Source organism: Nesoenas mayeri (genome assembly GCF_963082525.1).
Source record: "Nesoenas mayeri genome assembly, chromosome: 11".
In the NCBI taxonomy this organism is placed as follows: domain Eukaryota; kingdom Metazoa; phylum Chordata; class Aves; order Columbiformes; family Columbidae; genus Nesoenas; species Nesoenas mayeri.
Window position 1 is genome coordinate 12,826,684 of NC_137563.1, and position 18,584 is coordinate 12,845,267.

At 42.8% G+C, this 18,584-nt stretch overlaps 1 protein-coding gene across 2 annotated transcripts in view; it reads right to left on the reverse strand.

The window, feature by feature from the left end:
* CTDSPL2 (CTD small phosphatase like 2) overlaps nt 1-18,552 on the reverse strand; it is a 39,231-nt gene extending 20,679 nt beyond the window's left edge. Inside the window, exons 1-3 of one of the 2 annotated variants that reach the window (XM_080351358.1) lie at nt 18,414-18,546; nt 10,508-10,739; nt 515-723 (exon numbers count right to left, since the gene is read on the reverse strand). In XM_080351358.1, the coding sequence (XP_080207484.1) occupies nt 515-706 (192 nt within the window). In that variant the 5' untranslated portion in view covers nt 707-723; nt 10,508-10,739; nt 18,414-18,546. Of the gene's footprint in view, nt 1-514; nt 724-10,507; nt 10,740-18,413 lie in introns of both variants that reach the window. The other variant, XM_080351359.1, reaches the window with a different exon arrangement.
* Nucleotides 18,553-18,584: the final 32 nt, after the last annotated feature.

Consider the following 18,584-nt stretch of genomic DNA (forward strand, 5'->3'; position numbering starts at 1 on the left):
CGCTGCAACAATCCACTGAGCAGGCAGGTCAGTTTCCTGATGGCTGAATTTGTAAGGTTAGACCTTTATTGACTGATGGACTCCTAAACAATTTTGAATAAAAATGCTAAAAATATTCAGCAAATTTATGCTTGCAGACTTTCTTTTCTTAGTTGCCAATACTGGTAATTCCCAAATGGAAAGAATCCTTAAACCTGAAATTAAAAATCTACTGAATTTATTACTCAACATTTTCACAAAGAAATACCAAGGCAATAAATCCTGTAATTGATGGGGTTGTCTTACGCCTATAAACAACTTGCATAGGGTTTGAAAGTCTACCTTTTTTTTTTTCTAAATATCTGTTACCTTACACAACTATCACAGGTGCTTCTTGTCCTCCAATTTTGTACAAGATTGTTTTGCTTCTGCCACATTACACAAGTTCATTTATTCTTAATAGAAACATCTAAATCCCATTTAACTGCGTATGACCCATTTAAAAAACAAAAGACAAAGCCCACTGCCAGTGTACCTTGGTTGTGCTTCCTTTAATGAACTTTTTGATTGAAGACAACAAGCCCGTCTCATTTTTCTGCGGTTTTCCTCCGCCCCCAGGTACGTTCTCCTCCGCCTCCGAGTGTTTCCTCTTTGCCCTCAGAGCCCGTTGCGTGTGGATTTGATTGGATTGCTGAGAAGCTTTCCGCGTTCTCAGCCTCATTTTCATGGGTACCACATATAAAGCTATAAAAGGAAAAACACAAGCATACTTAGTCATTGAAGAAATGTATTAAGCTTCAGATCATGAATTCAAAAAATTATATAACACTGACAGTGTTCTGATGCATGGAGCTTTTACATCCATCTACATGGCTTCATTTAAATAGAAGAGAGGAGCTGTTTAAGTCAAAGCACAACATTGGCAGAAGAGCAAATGACTATAATCTGGCCATGGATACATCTTAACCATTAGATCAATGAGGTGTCTGCACAGCCCTCCAACAAACAATGACCTGCTTTGAGGATGAGAAGGGCTGTCCTGGTGTCCCCAGCCCCAATGGCCTGGGCAGTCCCTCCCAGCCCTGTGTTCCCCACCAGACTTCATTTGAAGTCTCTACACTAAATCTGAGATGAGGCATAAAGCTGAATTTGTGTCGTGTTCACAGACGAAGAAATCATAAATGAGACTGCATTCAATCTGGCTGAGGAGCAACAGAAGAACTGAAGATTGATCTCCAATCCACCCATTTTTGGGAACAAGATTAGACCCCAGGAAGACTCATGCAAGGACAATATTTATTAAAGGAGAGTAAAAGGTTGTTCCAGAGAATCCATCCTATTTATCTCCAACCTTCAACCGGACTGCTGCAATAGTCAAATTGGTGCCCAAATAGAACTGCTTTTCTGGATGGAGGGATGTGCCCTCTTCAGCTGAACAAAGCTCAGCCTTGGGTTGACTGGAATGGGACGACTCCTGTGCTTAAAATCACACGTGTACTGGGTCAGGAGCAAGAAATCCATCTGAGCTGTGATGCAAAGGAATGGCGGTAAGAGAGTAATAGGCATTTCCTAGCTGAAGTCATAACAAAAGACTTTTTTTGAAAATAAAAGCGTTATGCCTATCGCAATAGGGATTACTATCTGCTTTTCATTTTGCATGTATCTTATTGCTGCAGAGAGAGAATAAATAATCTATAATATTTAAAATATAAGTCATGTCACAACAGCTATTTTGTTTAGGAAAAGGCATCGGTGACAAGGATGTGATTTACAAACACAGAAATACTGTGAGAATTATTTTTAAAAACAGTGTACACAGCTGCATTTGTTCATAGTTAGGTGAATTTCAATTTCAAACGAAAGGTGTTCTACTTAATGAAGAGTAACATAACTCCTGACATTATTTTTAGAAGACTTAGTAAAAAAAGTACTCAACTGTTACTGCCAATAATGAAATATTTTATTTCTGTATAAAATATATGTTGAGTATATAAACATATAGACAAGTAAGATTCTTAATTCTCAATTACCTAGTTCAAAAACCTCTGAAATATAAGAGAGCTACACAGAACTAATTCAAGGTTTGATTGACAATGGATAACCACTTACCTTGGGGAATTGGGAATACAGTAAATGAACACTAAAATAATGGGAGTGAGTATAATGAAAGATGTAAGGCACATTCATTAAAGTGTGACTTTTTGAAAAACTAGAAAACATCCTGAAATGTGACTTGACAAAACAGCAGTCTCTGGAACTGCTCTGGTGAGCAATGGAAGCTGACTGCCATTTCCCAAGCAGGAATCAACCGGGACCATACTAAAAACAATGTGTGTGAAATGGAATCAGACAAAATTGTAAAATATTGAAAAAAGACGGACTCTAGTGAAATTCCAATTTGAGAAGGAAAATATTATTAAAATTTGCTATGCTGCAAGTTGCCTGATTTTTCTAGAACTGAAACAAATACTAGGCAGACAAAAGATGAACCAGTGTAATGTTTGTAAGTGGTGAGGAAGTATTTATCCAGAGGAACCATTCAACTCATCTGTACACCATTGCCAGAGGCTTCTTTGGCTCATTGCACATCCTGGGTATCAAGCCTCGGGTTATAAATATCCCTGCTGGACTTAGCAACATTTACCTACAACCCTCTCAATGACAGAAGTTTACTTTCCGAATGCCAGCTGCATTTGGCAGTGGACAGTTTTTATTTGAATTAAATTTGTGCTGCTCTTCTGAAACATGCATAAACCAGATGACAATCCTTAGCACGCTCTCGCACTCAAAATAATCAAGTCTAAACATGCACCTGAATTTCCTTCCGCAAACCTGTGCGATGGGGGTTCCAACGTGGCGGGCGGGCAGCAACGAGCCCAACTAATGCCAGAGGAACGAGGATCTCACTCCGTCCCATTTTATCCTGGTCAGCCCTACAGGGAGATTTGGGGGGATTACACCATACAATCCTCAGCAAGTTCTGTACTTCCAGCCTCTTTTCAGCAGGTTCTCTTTCAGGAACTTGCAGCTCAAAATCCTCTCTCTGTGCAAGACTGTAATTCTTTCACATCATGGAAAGTTGATACTGAAGTATTACCGCAACACTGTGAACCCAAAGTTAACTAAATACATTAACAGCAAACATACTGAACATCTAAAGACTCAGGCCATGTTTCTGCACTATATACATTTCATATTTTAAACTCTCAGAAAACCCTTCTTGAATTCTTTCTATGTCTATAATAAACCCAGAAAGTGGAGGGAAAGAGGAAAAAAATAAAAAAAAAAAAAGGAAAAAAAAAGAAAACCCTCATTCTTCAAAAAAGAAATACATGGCAAAGAGGGACTAAATGGAATTTTCATTAAACAATTTGTGAGACAAGAAAGTCAGAAATGAAGGAGCTACTCAAAGCAGCAGCTGAACAAGCCACAGCTGCAATAAATTCCCCATTTTCCTGAGTCCCCACACACCACATTGTCAGGCTGGCTACCCCTAAATACTGTTGTTATTCCATGGCACAGGTACAGTGTACCTACAGGAAAGAAATTCCTGTGAATGACTCATATTTCTAAATAAGAACATACCTCCATGAAATGTTCAGTTAGGGATGATTTATTTTCCCTCCCCATATGGTACTACCATTTTATCTATTTTTCCCAAAACTATTAAAAGAAAAATGAGGTGAGGCACAAATAATTACAGGGTTTAAGGCTTTTTGATACAGGAAAAAGTTTGAGATGGTAAAAGAACAATAGTGATAAACAACAGGAAGAAATAACTGACATGAAAATTTTAAATTATAGCGTTGAACGATTTCTACATTTTATTTGGCTCATAGTAATAACACCAAATTGCCACCACTGAAAACTCTCCATTCCAAGCCTGAACACCACAAGAGCTCCAGAGGACTAAAACAACCCAACACGCTTCAGGACCGTAACTTGGTGAGCAACAGGAATACATTAGGGGAATTTTTTGTTTTGTTTTGTTTTGTTCCTATCTCACCAGGTTCTCCAGCATTTCACTGTGCTGCACAGGATCCTCCTGGATCTCCTTGCTGTGGCCTTGGGAGAGGACAGAGCTTCTCCTGGGAGGTGAGACGGGAAGAGAAGAGGAAAGGCCAAAACTTGTGCAGCTGTCTGGGAATCCTCAGCACTTCTGACACAACACAGCTTCTGCTGCTATAGATTGGATCAAGCTCCTACTGGGGACACAGGCCCTGATGACAGAGTATTTTCCTTCTGCTGCCACAGAACACCTCCCTTCCAAAGGGCAGAGTAAGCTAAAAAATGCTCCCTTCTCAGAGCAACTGTGCCCATACCCCAGGTTTCGCCATCATGGAGCTGACGGCCAGGAGTACGAAAAATTCATATTGCAAAACAACGCATACTAAAAAATTTTGTGAAATACATCTGATTTTAACAACCACACTATTCTTCCTGCATTGCTTCCACAGCACTTCTTGAAACATTTTTCACACAAAGCCAAGAAGGCAGTAGATTTTTTTTACTTTAATAAAGTAAAATTTTGAGCAAAAGTGTCAATGCATGCTGTTTATGTTTTAGATACAGACGGACACGTAACCAACACACAAAGCTGTGATCTGTCACCAGATTTAACGGCTGTGACAACTGCTGCCTGGGTTTGAACACGTGAGCTATTGGTGCAGGTTGGGTGTCCCACTGCCATCCGCTTGGATAGTGCACCTCACTGCTGAAAATGTGGTCATTCCATCCAAATATTTCTGGATGTGAAAGCTGGATCACAGTGGGCAGATTCACAGGACGAATCATGGACGAATGTTTTCTTCCATGTCCTTTTAAACAAATAATACCAGTCATATTTCATCAGCACATTTCATTACTGCAATGTGATGTAGATTTCAAGGATGAAGAATCATCCCAACAAAAAGATATGTTCACTGAGCTGGCTGAAGTCTATACACGTGCTAGTAGTGATGCCTTCAAGAAACCCAAGATCCTAAGCCAATGTACAAAGAAGCCAGAGTTGCCACGAGAAAGGGACAAAAAGTTGAGAAGCCCATGCCTGCTGGGGAGAGAGGAATATGGGACAAACAGTAGCCCTAGCATAATGATAGACCTGTCTGGACTCACACCAAAGGCACAGAACATGACTTCTAGATAAAGTCTTTAATCCAGACAGGCCCTAAAGCACTTTAAAACGTCAAGGAAATGCTTTTTGTTAGTTCAAGGATGTTGAGACTTTTCCTTCTCAAAGACTCTTGGCCTTTCTTTAACCAACTTATTTTCCCTCCCTAGAAAATGACAGCAATTTCATGTTATTCCAGCTGATGTATTTAATATTTTGCAACATACCGTATTATTTGTTGCTCTTCTCGAATCTTCAAGCATGTTTTTCTGCAACTGCCTCCTAGAGAGACAACTAATAACTAGGAAACCATGATTCAAACAAGTCTGGAAGTAGTGCTAGTATACTGTAGGTAAAAGGAAAATAAAAACACAATGATTTATTAAACCAGCAAAACACACAACACGTACTATTCAAATGCTGGTGCTTGGTTATGAAATCTGGATAAATGTATAAAGAAACCACAAGTTTCATCAAAACAAGAGCTGGCAGTTATAGCTATCAAAGATGCAATGCAAATGGCACCTCTCTGCACAGGAATACAGCGGATGATTTGGTGTGGTTAGTTAAATGTAAATACGTTCAAGTGACTTGCACCTGTCTGTAGAAAAAGCACACACATCACACTAATTGTTTTATTGACCTTGTGTGCTTGATGAGTAGAACCTCTGTGTTAGGCCTGTGAGAAACTCTAGGCACCTTATCACCATGTCTGAGATTCCTGCCTTGTTGTGAGAAAGAGCGGGAGGCCGCGCCTGCCTGAAGCCTTGAAATACAGGCGAGCTCAGCAGGCCCAGGGAGGTAACTAAAATAAAACTTGCTCTTTGTAATGCATTCATGGCCTCTGGCTCTTCTTCCTATGTGTGTGCCTATGTGTACACACTCTCCATCTTCCTTGTTTCACTGCAAGCACCTTTTCTTCTTTTCCACATCTCCCAGGTTTCTAAGTCAGTTCAGTCTGAAACAAAATCATGCTCAGCCCCCTGGGTTCAGTCCTTGTTTGAACCAGGATTCCTCAGGCTCACATTTGTAGTTCTGCCTCCCAAAGCTTAAGCATCTCCCCTAAAAGAAATACTTTCTTAGAAAGAGTTTGCCAAAGAATGGAGGTGCCTTTGTACAACTAGCCTTAACAGAAAATAGATTTTCTGTTACTATATTTTTCTGCTCTAGCAGAAATTTCTAGGCACCATATTTCTAGGCACCATTGTTTTGCCATGGCCCTGCTAGTGAGGCTTTGTTTTGATTATACTATATCCATCTGGAACTGAAAGTTTATCCCCTCCCGGCCAAGATATTTTTCTCTTTTCAACTGAGGGTACACACTTATAATTAATTCAGTCTTTTCAGTTTGGGTCAGACTACTAACCAACAACAGCAAATGGAGAGCTGGGTTAATCACAGAAGAGTTCGCTCAGAACTGAACCCCAAAGTCTGCTGCCAAAGGAAGACACTATCTAGAATCTCTGGTGTTGCCAAGAATTTTACATTCCTCAGCTTCAGATATGGCAGAGCTCACCAGGAGCTGAGAGGTTCTGAAATAAAAGTTTGCAGTACTCAAGTCTGAGAGGAACAGATAAGAAATTCCGCTCGACCCAGCCCTATTCAGCCAGGTTCTGGAAGGGCCCAGCTGTCTTTAGACATATTAGGCTCTCCGGACATTCAATCCATGCTGCTGGGACAGGGGGAGCCTATTTTTGGAAGTCATCTCCCTCTGATTCCAACCCGTGGTACAGACAGGTTGCTGAACACTTCCTGAAGAGACCTGCCAGGATGTTGTCTGACCTCAAAAAAATCCTCATTAGCTACTTTCTTAATTGTTCATCTCATCCATATTAGTTATCTTTTTAATTAAAAAAACCAAACGAACAAAACCCCAAACACACACACAAATAATCAAAAAATCAAGAAGATTAATAAGCCCAAGTAATTCTGTGTTGGGCTGTGGAAGCCATGGAGTAACTTACTAATAATTTTTGCAAGGTCTACACAGCCAAGAGAGTTGCATTTTGCTGAACTTCACCAGCAAACCTAATCTTGCTCTGCCTCACCATAATCTCCCTGTGGGATCAGAACCACAATCACATATTGCACAGGACTTTGTCAGGTTGCTGTCTTTTAAAAGGCTAGATAACATTTTTGGCTGCTCCATTGGCCTTAAAAATAGCAGACTATTTTTATTGTAGGATAAAACCTCTTTAAATGATAATATGAGTCTTATTGTCCTGGAAAACATTCTTCCTTGGTGTACTATACAGCTTCAAAACCTTTAAAAATAGTTTAAGCTGTGCTCTTTGCCCTGTAAGGGGCTGCTATTATGCTCACACCTGGTTTCCTGATTTAAAAATGAAAAATAAGAAATCAACCAACGTGGTTGTTAAAAATGGGGAAAATGTCATCACAGTCAAGATTTTTATCAGTCACTGTCCATACAGGTTTTAAACAAAATATTTTCCATTACATATACATGCTGATTTAAATCTGATGTTTTCATAGCCCATTCTGGCCTATTTCTTGCAAAGAAAACTTCATTCTTACAAACTTCAGTCTCTGAGATTAATTTGCTAATTCATGCATGAACCTGAGATAAAACTGATATGAAAATAAGTGCTAAAGTTTAAACAGCTTTACTAATTTGTGAGTGATATTATGTCTTTACTTATAAGCTTAAAAACATAATATTAAGACATTATGAATTTGAATGTCATTCAGTTTCAAAAATTTAACGGAAATGAGTTTCAGGTACCTGTCTGAGCCCATCACAACAAGGCTGTTTTACACACTTTGTTTTCTTTCATTATCTTTTTTTCCTATTTTATTTTGGGTGGAAAATCCACAAGAATAAAACAAACCTCATTGGCTACTCCATGCAAAGTTATAGGGAGTTTCTGGTCAATATACCAATAATATAAAGTATAATAAACACAAGTTGACAACAGCAACAAAAGTTTTGTGAGCCCAAACTGATCTGCATACACACTACAATGTTTCCATTCTTCTTTTATTCTACCCTGAATTTCACTTATGCCACAAGCTAATTGCCTCCAGTTCGGACTAACATATCCCTGCCAATTTAAAATGGGTGAGATGCAATGAAATAATAACTTTATGGTGTTAAAGGCGCAGATACAGCTCTCCTCAGTGTGAGGAGACACTGACTGTCTAGTGCCTTACTTGAGGAAGCTTATGCTGGAGAAAAAGCTAGGAGCTATAGAACTATGTACACTACTGTGAGGGATGCTGAATGGTACAGGTTTACATTCTTTAAAAACCCATGCAAAGCCTGCTGGCTTTGTGTGCCTGGCAACTCCGAGTCTGCGAGCAGGGAGGTTGCACCCCTGTCCCATGGGGCAGGAATCCACATGCTGTGCCACTAAAGCCCAATGGGACGGGGGCAGCTGAAGCCCACGCACCTCCGCACTCCATCCACACATTTGTATCTATCTATTTTTAAACAGAGAAATCTGCAAGAACAAAGAGTACTAATATCACCTGTGAGCTTACATGGCGGTTGGCTTTTTTTCAAACTGTTCCCCAGTACCAGGAGTAAACCCCTCCACCAGGAATCCCACAGAATAAGGCACATGTCACCTTCCAAAGCAACACAAGTCTTCTGGACAGTGTTTAGTTTATTACATTACAAACCAGTTACATTATAATTTGGGGGAATTTTCTAGATAATGAGAAGAGCTAATTTAACTTTAATGCCAAACTTCATGCAAATTAACTTAAATATGACAGTTGTCACCTTTGTGCCTGCTACACATATGACAGAGCACACAATACTTTTCACTAGAAACGCTGAAGAAACTATGTAGCAAAATCATGGAACAGTATTCTTGATACTTATAAAGGTGTTTCAAAAAGACTGACCCAATTTCAAAGCAGCATATTTCATGATGGCAACATGTTACGATTACACAAAAAATTAAAAATAGTTTGATGAGCTATCATGTTTTAGTAGCTTTTTATATAGGCTCATCCCTTTCAAGTGGTAAGAGGTTAATTCATAGGTGGTTCGTGTATGCAGAGATACCATGATTTCAAATTGGGTCCATCAAATGATGGAAAACAGCCGGTAGAAGGGATGCTTTCTAATTTCCATACCTCCTTCCTCTGCATCCCTCCCAGCTCAATAGCTACTTTTCCATGTGTGTTATGAGTGACTATATGTATATGACAGCCTGTAGTTCTGTGATGTTTTCTCCAACAGTAAAGTCAATTTAAGGAGCTATTCATTCCTCCAGGACTGTGACATTCTCTGCCTTTCAGTGTGTAGCTGCAAGACGTTAGTGTCTGCAGAGCAGGCGGCACAGGGAGCTCTTGCCTCCCACCCACACAGCTCTCTCACCCGCACGCCAGGGTTTGCTGCTCCCCAACTGGGGCTCCTCGACAGCCTTGTCCCATCTCATTGCTGCCAGAGCGCTGCACCCTCCCCCGGGCAGCTCTGGCACTCACCTCACCCCCCAGTTAGCCATATTTTTAGGGCAGCTTAGTAAACTGAAATGTTTCAACACAGAATCACAAGCAGCGGAATAAAAACATACAACTCCTGGCAGGGGACAGGACAGCTCCAGCAGTAACCCAGGAGGCCATGGGGTTGCAGTGCTGCACCCTGATCACCCACGGAAAACCATGTCAGCTAACACAACCACTCAGATGGTCACAGCACTCCCAGAATGCTGCTCACAACAGCCCACAACAACACCCGGCAGAGGGCTGCTCCCTGCAGGCAGGACCAAGGGCTCACCCTGGTTTGGAGGAGGAGGACGTGTCCCCCACTTGCTCTCAGGGCCCCGGCACAATCCCCAGACATTGCACTGACTGCCAGTGGGACTGTCGCAGCCAAGACACCGTTCCAAGCTGCTGTGGAACCACAGCCTCAGCTCTTCCAGTATCAAACGTGAGGCTGTGGTTTTAGTTTGTTTGGGTTTTTTTGTTGATGTGATCACTGCAACTATTCAGGTTTAAAATGTTTCTTTTGTTTTCTGGTACATTACTTTAACAAAGATCATCTGGGCAGAAATTTTTAAAGCAACAGTATCTTATGTCATGGGTTTCATTTGCTTATGTACTCTTTGATGGGCTATATTCTTTGGTAAGCTTTTTCTAGTGCAGTGGATTATTTTACAGCCTGGTTTCTAGAGAAAATAAGGCTTAGACAATTGCACCGTCTGTGTGTCTTGTCAGTCCCCTGCTGTTAAATGGGGAACCCACTGACCAATATCAACCCGATTTCACAGGAGGAGAGAAATTTCAAACATACTAAGTTCCTACAAGTTCAAAATCAAAAGCTATGCAGGTAAAACAGACCCTTTTAGCACCTCCAATAAGCAAAAGACAGCCATAGCCCAGCCCTTACCCCACATCCACTCTGGCTACACACAGACACACTCCACCTTGTCTCCTTCCCTGCCTTACCTCTGGAAAAACGCTCAGCTCTTCAGCAGAACCACGGTGGGGAACAAACAACCCTGCGTTCTGCTTGCAGCTCAGGCAGTGAGCAAAGCTACCGTGGGCACTGCCGGCACCGGGAGGGACAGCAAACAGGAACGACTCTGATGGGAGGTGGGGACACTCGAAATACTGGGGCTGGAGGGGCCGCAGGTATTACAGGAGCTGAGAGGGCCGGAAGGCACAAGAGAACATGAACCTGTGGGAAAACAGACCTTATCAATTCTGCCATTCAAGAAACAACATACAACTAAGTGGATTATTTTAATTTTGCGCTCATAAACAGAAGTTAGTTTTATAATCTCTTTTTGAACACAGAGGATAAACAAAGTCCAAACAGATTGGTTTAAACACCAACCTGCTGCAAAGCGAGCTAATTCAGCAGCCTGTGCACAGAGGCAGGTGAGGAGTGTCCATCGAGCCAGAGGGAAAGGAGCAGAGTTGAGCCCTGGAACTCAAGCAACAGGCGACAAAGCATCTAGACATTCAGAAAACTCCCTACAGATTTTATGTGATTTGCTTCTATCCTCGGGTGGTTAACTGAAGGCTCTTAACCCTCCTTCACAGCCTTTTCACATCAGATTTGTCCCTTCTTCCGTCAACTCCCATGTATTTCTCACTCATTTCACAGGATCTTAACACCAACAAAATCTTAAAAGTGCACACCCTTCTATTCTGTCTTCTCCTAAGGCACAATGTGCTTTATCACTACTCTGCACCAGTTTTTTAGTTTGGATCTAGTACAAGCTTTGAACCAAATCTTGTCATCCCATGTACAGTGCTCCAGTTAACACAACAGAGCAGTCTCAGAGCAAAGCGCTGGACACCTCCGACTGAAGCTAAACTGGAAGATACACTTCAACCACTAAAAGACACAGGACTAGACTGAGCTGAAAGCTCCAGAAATGCAAACGACATGAGCATCAAGCCCTCAGTGCCAACAGACTCATCCTACAGGTCTGCTCCTATTGCACCGTGCAATTGCCCTCACAGACTGACAACACTGAGTAAGCTGATACAACAGTAGTGGGTTTATCAGCATGGTCACTTCAGTTTAAAAACAAAACTAAACCATCACACAAACAAAAGCCCTTTGACCTAGTAATTCTGACAAAGTTTCGGCTACCTGCAAATGCAGGCACTGAGCTTTTCACACACCCAGCAAATGGCATATTCGCAGCTCCACATACTCCTGTAACATCCCCGCACCTAAACAGAAAGGGAACAGAAAATACATTCGGACTAGAAAGAGCAAAAAGCAATCTTCTTGAAAGAGCTTTTTAATTTTGAAAGCATGGATCATTGATGACAAATGTTTATTTTCTAATCTTAAACTATTTTATGGTTTGGAACCCTGTTATGTTAATTGACTCAGGACATATTTATATTAACTATTAATGTTTGAGATTGACCATTATCAAGCATTTTCCAGGTATATAATAAACCAATCTACTATCTTCAAAAAAGTCCAACAGGGTAATTAAGCATGGCACCTCTTCACCTGAAACTGTATCTCTACAGACCATTTTTCAACTGAGCTCTCGAAGACTTTCTCTTCAGTGCTAGTAAGCTTTCTGGCCCTAAGCAACACAAAACTAAGGAACTCTAAATCCAGTAATTACAGTTGTTTAAGAATATCACTTCAGCTACATTCAAGTTTCTTCCAAATCTATATTTTTAAGAACATAAATAAAAAGTATCAAGATTCCACTAACTTTCTTGGTTTTTTTTTCCTTTAATTTTCATCAATTATGTCTTAATAAGCAAAATAAACAAACTTTTCCAAGCATACATAACTGATTTAATTACAACTGCTTGTTCTTGACAAGAGTTCAAGGTCTCAAAGAAATTGAGCTAGGTAATTCAGTCAAATATACTATATTTAAGTGTAGCCTATACAAAGCCCATAAGTACCTTTAATGTTGTTGTAGATATTTCTGTTATTTATAAATTACCTCCTTTACTTCCTGTATGCTTTATTCCCCCCCTGAAAATAAATCTTAAAACTTTAGTTCATACTACGCTTTCCTTTGGCACACACAGCAATAACTATTGCCTGTGCTGCTGCTAATAACCAGCTTTCTCTTATCCTCTTTATTTCTTAACTTCCAACAGACACCCTTCTTCACCATGTCTCCGACAAAAACAGACCCACAGCCTGGACTGCAGCACGAGCACAGTCACACTCAGCCACATTCTCCAAAGAGAATGAACCCAGCCCTCATCCTCATCTCTAGGGTTTCTCTCCCCCCAGGTGGTGGATTTCACTCAGGTGACCAGGCATCACATCGTAGCCCAAAGGCATTATTTCATAAAAAAGGAAACCTGCTGCATCTAAATGAGCTCCCCTAGGATAGGAAAATGAGAGATGTTCCTGGGAAAGGGAGAAAAGAGAAGCAACTCAGGTGATGTTATCTCATACAAGTAAGAGTATAGGAAAATGAAGTGAGGACAAAGGAGACTATAGAGCCTAGCTGTTAGCTCGAGCCAGCCCACTCCTTCCTGAAATAGTGACTGCTTCAGAAACCCCAGCGAGGAGATGGAAATCGCACAAGAGCAAGCCTAGAGGAAACTACAGTGGGTGAAGCCAAATCCCACCCCGGGGGTAAGAAATCAACATATCCGTATTGAACTCTGCTTCAGCACCTTCAGCCCCTGTGTACTAAGCAGAAGATACTGAGTACCCTTGCAGCTCTACCTAGCCTAAGGAAATCTGTATCAGGCTGTGTCTAAACCAGAAGCTTTACCAGTACAATTCTACCTGTTAGAAATGTGAAAGCAAGGAGGAAATGCTATTTTTCCTTAGTCAGATATAACTGGGGTAACAAGCCTGCTAGTGAGTGTGAATGCAACCGGTGCTGGCAAAAGGAACCCCTTTGTGCAGGGATTTTACTGACTAGGCTGGTACTGCTGTGCCAGTAGAGTCCTTGTGGTATAGTCTAATCCTTAGATTGAATTACCTACCTTCCTCTAATTAGCACTTCCTAAAATATAGGGAGAATCAAAGTAATCATGTTTTAGAATGGCCTAAAGTAAACTGAGTTATGATTTAGATTGATCAGTGTAGCTAAAGCTAAATTGCTCAGAACAACTGCTCTGATTTGATCTGAGTTATTGCTAATTTATTAACTTAACTTACCTATTCCTAAACACAGCCTAAATAAGAGCAGGTTCCTTTACTTTCATACGAGGTTTCAAGGATGCTAACGTGACCTACAGCATCACCTTCTTAGCCTCGCTCTGCTGATAATGATACTCCTGCTGTGTTGCCACTGTGTATGTTTTATATATATATATATAAAATAAAGTCATTTATCTATAGGTAAATTCTAATCCAAATGTTTCAGAATATTGCATTCCCCCCCCCCCTACTTACATTTGGCATATTGGCAATGAATAGCAGGATATACTTTAAGCAAGCATGCATTGCTTATTTTTCAGATGTTGTGGAGTTAACAGCTCCTAAACTAAACTTATTTTCATGATACTGTTACACTTAAGGTTACACTGTTACAATAAATATTATTAAGTCTAAACTAGAAGTGTTTCATGCCTTCTAACCAAATTCCTTACCCAAAAGGAAGAAATTCTGACTTCAGACAAGAGGTAGCACTGTTTGGGGTAACCTCAATTTCCATCAGCTCTTTTATGGGCAAGTCTGGCATCCACATCACTTAGTGGACAGAGGATCCTCATTAGATCTAATGCAACAGATCAGCGGTTTCCTAAACGTGGGGTGTAGAGTTATTTTTAGCTAGATGCATAGAAATCTGATTGATGGGGCTGGACTCTCAGAAACCTTTCCCCAAGGGGAGCTGTATTTTTTATGTCCCAATGCAGTAGAGATCAATGCGGTGCTGAGTTAATCCTGTCCACCAGCGGTTGCACATTTCCTTCCCACCAGTTTGTTCACAGATCTCTGTACAACGGAAACAACCAACCACTCAGGTAGGGAAACTGAGGCAACAAAGGACATAAGTCAGACCACGCATCTGACAGTGCTGGCAAAGGTGAAAACGCACTTCGGGCTGATACTCAGCTCATCACTTTCTTATATCAGACTGGCCTGACAAGTGTTTTCCTTGGATCAGGAGGTATGATGAAAGAACTTCTTGTTTTCCATAGTTAAGAGGACTTTAATCAAAGTAATTACTGAAAGTGATCTGATTGAGAAGTAATCTATTTAGAAAAAGTTAAGACTGCCAAGTGGGAAGCTACTATCCACCCTCTGAAACTGGTTGCTTTAGATGTGGATGATTTCACACTTAGGTTTTCAAGTGCTATTGAAGATGTCTTTACCTGTAAATGTAAAATATTTATTTTCCAAAAATACTAAATAATGGCCATCTAGGTAACTCAACATGTAAACATCATGTTATTCTGGCTTTCAAGTATTTCAGCATATGTGAGTTTCTCCTCCAAGCAATCAGAAGAGAGACACTGCACTGCAACTAACGCTGCACTTGAGCAAATTAACCTGTTCAAAGCACTCCATAGGGCCTGCCACTGTCAAAACCCTGCCTGAGAGCTCCTCTTTTGAAATGAGCTTGTAAAGAGCTCACTGCTACCTCACAGGATCAGAGCAATTCAAATATTCTGCCCCCTAAAAATTGTAATCCATTATGAATCTGATTAATCAACTATACACTTATGGTGCATATTTGCATTTTCTGAGGACTTAACTGAGATGTATAAACATCAAATGAACTTTTCATATACAACAGATGAAAAACAATCTTCCATTTAAATTTAACAAGTGCTTGGTGCCAACACTTTAGTGGTAATGTAAGCTGCTAGCAAATGAAAGAATTTCATTCAGACTTAGTCCTTTGCTTTCCGGGCTAATAAGAGAAAGAACCATCATATCTGATCTACTCAGAGTAATGAATCAGAATTGTCTGAGAGGGATGCTCCTGAGAAAGTACCGAATAAGGATGTAGTCCCAGGGGGAGGGGGACACCACAGGCTTTAAATCTGGGATAACTCTGTCCTGTGCTGACATCACCCAAGTGCAAACACTGCAATACACAGACCTGGCTCCCCAGGGAGACAAGCCTGAAAACACGTGGATAGGGAAGAGCTTGGAGAGGGGCTGAATGGGGAAAAGTTGCAAACCCATACACTGCAAAAGGCAATTTTAGAATTATACAATTACATTGGCTTCAGCTGGGATCTTGAAATTATCATCATGGTGATGTTCTGAAATTTCCAGTTATTCCTTCAAAAAGGCAAGAAGCTTCAGGCTTCTGTCAGAGTATACTTATGTCTAGAAATGTACATTAATTTTAAATTTCTGCCAAATTCCAGTCCTGCTTTCACAGACTCACAGAAGGGTTGAGGTTGGAAGGGAGCTCTGGAGGTCATCGTGTCCAACCTCCCTGCTCAAGCTTTTCTTGCAAGCTCTTGCCAAAACAGTTCAGTTTGACTTTCAGTATTGGTTCTTACAAAAACGTGCAAGTTCTCCAAGTTATTATTCCACTTACACCTGTGAAAATGGTTCTTCCATGGGAATGCAATATTTGCATAGAAAACTGTCAGAAGAGAAAATGTGATTCTTAAAGTTCTCTGAAAACACTACTTTTGTTAGTGTCAACCTCAACAGCATTACAAGTGATCAAAGAAAATAAAAGCCAATACAGTATGGAAAAACTTTGTAAGATGAAGACTAAGTTTCCTTTTCAATTCAGTAGACTCCTTTTTTTTTAACTGCTTAATGCTGTTCAGCCTGCAATAGTGTCACGTCAGTGTGCTGGGGAATGACCACAGTGGAAGGAGGTTATCAACACTTGGGATAGAAGTCTGAAGATGGAAAATTACCTTTAAATTATGAAAAAGCATGTACAGCTCCAGCATATGTGGAGTGTTTACAACTTTAGAAAAATGATCTAACTGAACCATTAAATCTCTGGGACAGACTGACAAGAGAATTTTTTCTTTAATGAAAAATCTTTCTCAGATGAAACAGGAATGTCAGCTTTAGTGCATACTCCACTGACTGGAACGGGATCAAGTCTTAACTAAGTTCTACACAATGTTTTCAGGAGAAAAGTGGAGAATGTTTTACGGAATTTAAGTCTGGATTTGGCTTGCATCCTAGAACATATATCTTGTTATGACTGCTGAAACACTCTCAAGTGGGCAAGCCACAAGTGTCGTTGGAGCTATCCCCTCAACTGGAGTCACAACAGGCAAAACCTCCTAAATACAAAGGCTTGAAATTGGAGGGGGAAGTGAGGGAGGGGCAAATAATCTTGGAAGCATATCTGTTATACAGACCTGTTCGCTTGTGCCTACAGCATGAAGTAGTTCCAACTTGTTTTCTGCGATTGTCACAGATCCAATGTTACTCTAGCTAAATCATAATCTCTTCCTGCCTCGGTTCATCCATGTGTAAACCTGGTTCGCTAACTCTTACCTTAATGTGTCATGGGGCTTAATTAATAACACTTAGGTCTTTTAAGTCCTCTACAAACATTAACTACTTCTTGTAACAACTCTCTGAGGTATTATTATCCCCGTTTTACTGATGGAGAAATGGCAAAAGAGGCTGCGACTTGCCCAAGGCAACAGAGTAATAGTTATACTTAGAGATCCTCTTCACGGACTACTGTATTGCACAGTAGAAACTTATCAAGAAAGGCCAAGTCAATAAATACAATACCAAAATTACGTTTAAAAGTGCACCATAAGCAGCTGGAAGACTATGAAAAACCTCTACCAGAAACAATAGGCTCGGGATCAAAACAAGTGCTATAATCATCTCAAAGAGGAAGAAATATCCTTGGCTGATCTAAGCTAGAGCTCACCAAAACAAGCACAAAGAAATAATAAGACCTGTCCTCTCATGTGCTCCTAAGTACCATAAAATTGAGCAACAGGCTTGTACAGTACTCTTTAGTAACACAGAAGCAAGCAGATAATCAATGTGGTATGCAACGTGCTAATACCTCATGCCGCGTTCCCAGGACTGACAAGGAATGCCAATAACGGGCTGAGATGGCCCCGGTCTTGCCCGGTACCGGGCAGTACAGCGCGGCCACCTTCCCCCCTCCCGCCCTCACAGGTGACAGCAGACAAAGTTGGTGCCATTGCTCTCTGCCCAGCCGCGCTGACATCCTTCGCACAGCCCTTCCCGCCCGGGATCCCTGCCCGGGCAGCCTACGGCGTCGCGCCGGTGCCCGGTACCCACCGGGGAGGCAGCGGGGCGGCACCCCCGCCCTGGTCCCCCCCGGAGCCGGTGACAAGCACATCCAGCACTGGCACTCCGGCGCAGCGACAACAACAGCCAGCAACAGGCGCGTCCTGCGCGGCGCTCGGCGGGAGCAGCGCTGGGCACGGCCCGCCCGTGTGCGGCAGGGGCCGGGATGCCGCCTGCACAGCTACGCCCCCTGAGCCGCCCGGGCCGGGACGCGCCCCCGCCGCGCACAGCGCAGCCCCCGCGGCGCCACCGCCGCCCGGGCCGCGGGACAGGACGGGGCGGGCGGGACGGGGGGCGGCGGGCGCCCGGGCGGAGGAGACTCACCGCAGGCCTCGGCCTAGAGGGGGAGGCGGGGGGTGTCAGCGCGGGAGTGACAGCCGCGCCGCCCGCTCCGCCGGGGGCAGGGCTGGCCCGGGCGGGCTGCGCTCCCGCTCCGGCGCGGCCGGGGCTGGCTGGCCTCCGCGGCCGGTGAGGGGAGGTGAGCGGGGAGGGACGGAGTGTCTTCGCACGCGGCGGGGCGCGGAGCCCGGCGGGAGGGGACGCGGGGCGCAGGGCCCGCCGCGGGGCAGGCCCTGAGGGGAGGCTCCCGCCGGTCACTCCGGAGCGGCCACCCCTTGCCTTCCCACCTGATCCCGGGCTGGGACCCCGCGCTGCCCGAGCCGCCGCGTCACTTACCTGCGGGTGCGGGGTGCCCGGGAGGCGGGCCCTCAGTGTCCGGGTCCCCGGCGACCGGCCGGGCCGGGCCGGGCGGGCGCCGCTGTGTTTACACCGCCACCGGGGCTCCGCGCTCCGCAGCCGCTCAGCAGCCAGTCGCCATTTCCCGCCTACCGACCTGCTACACCGCAC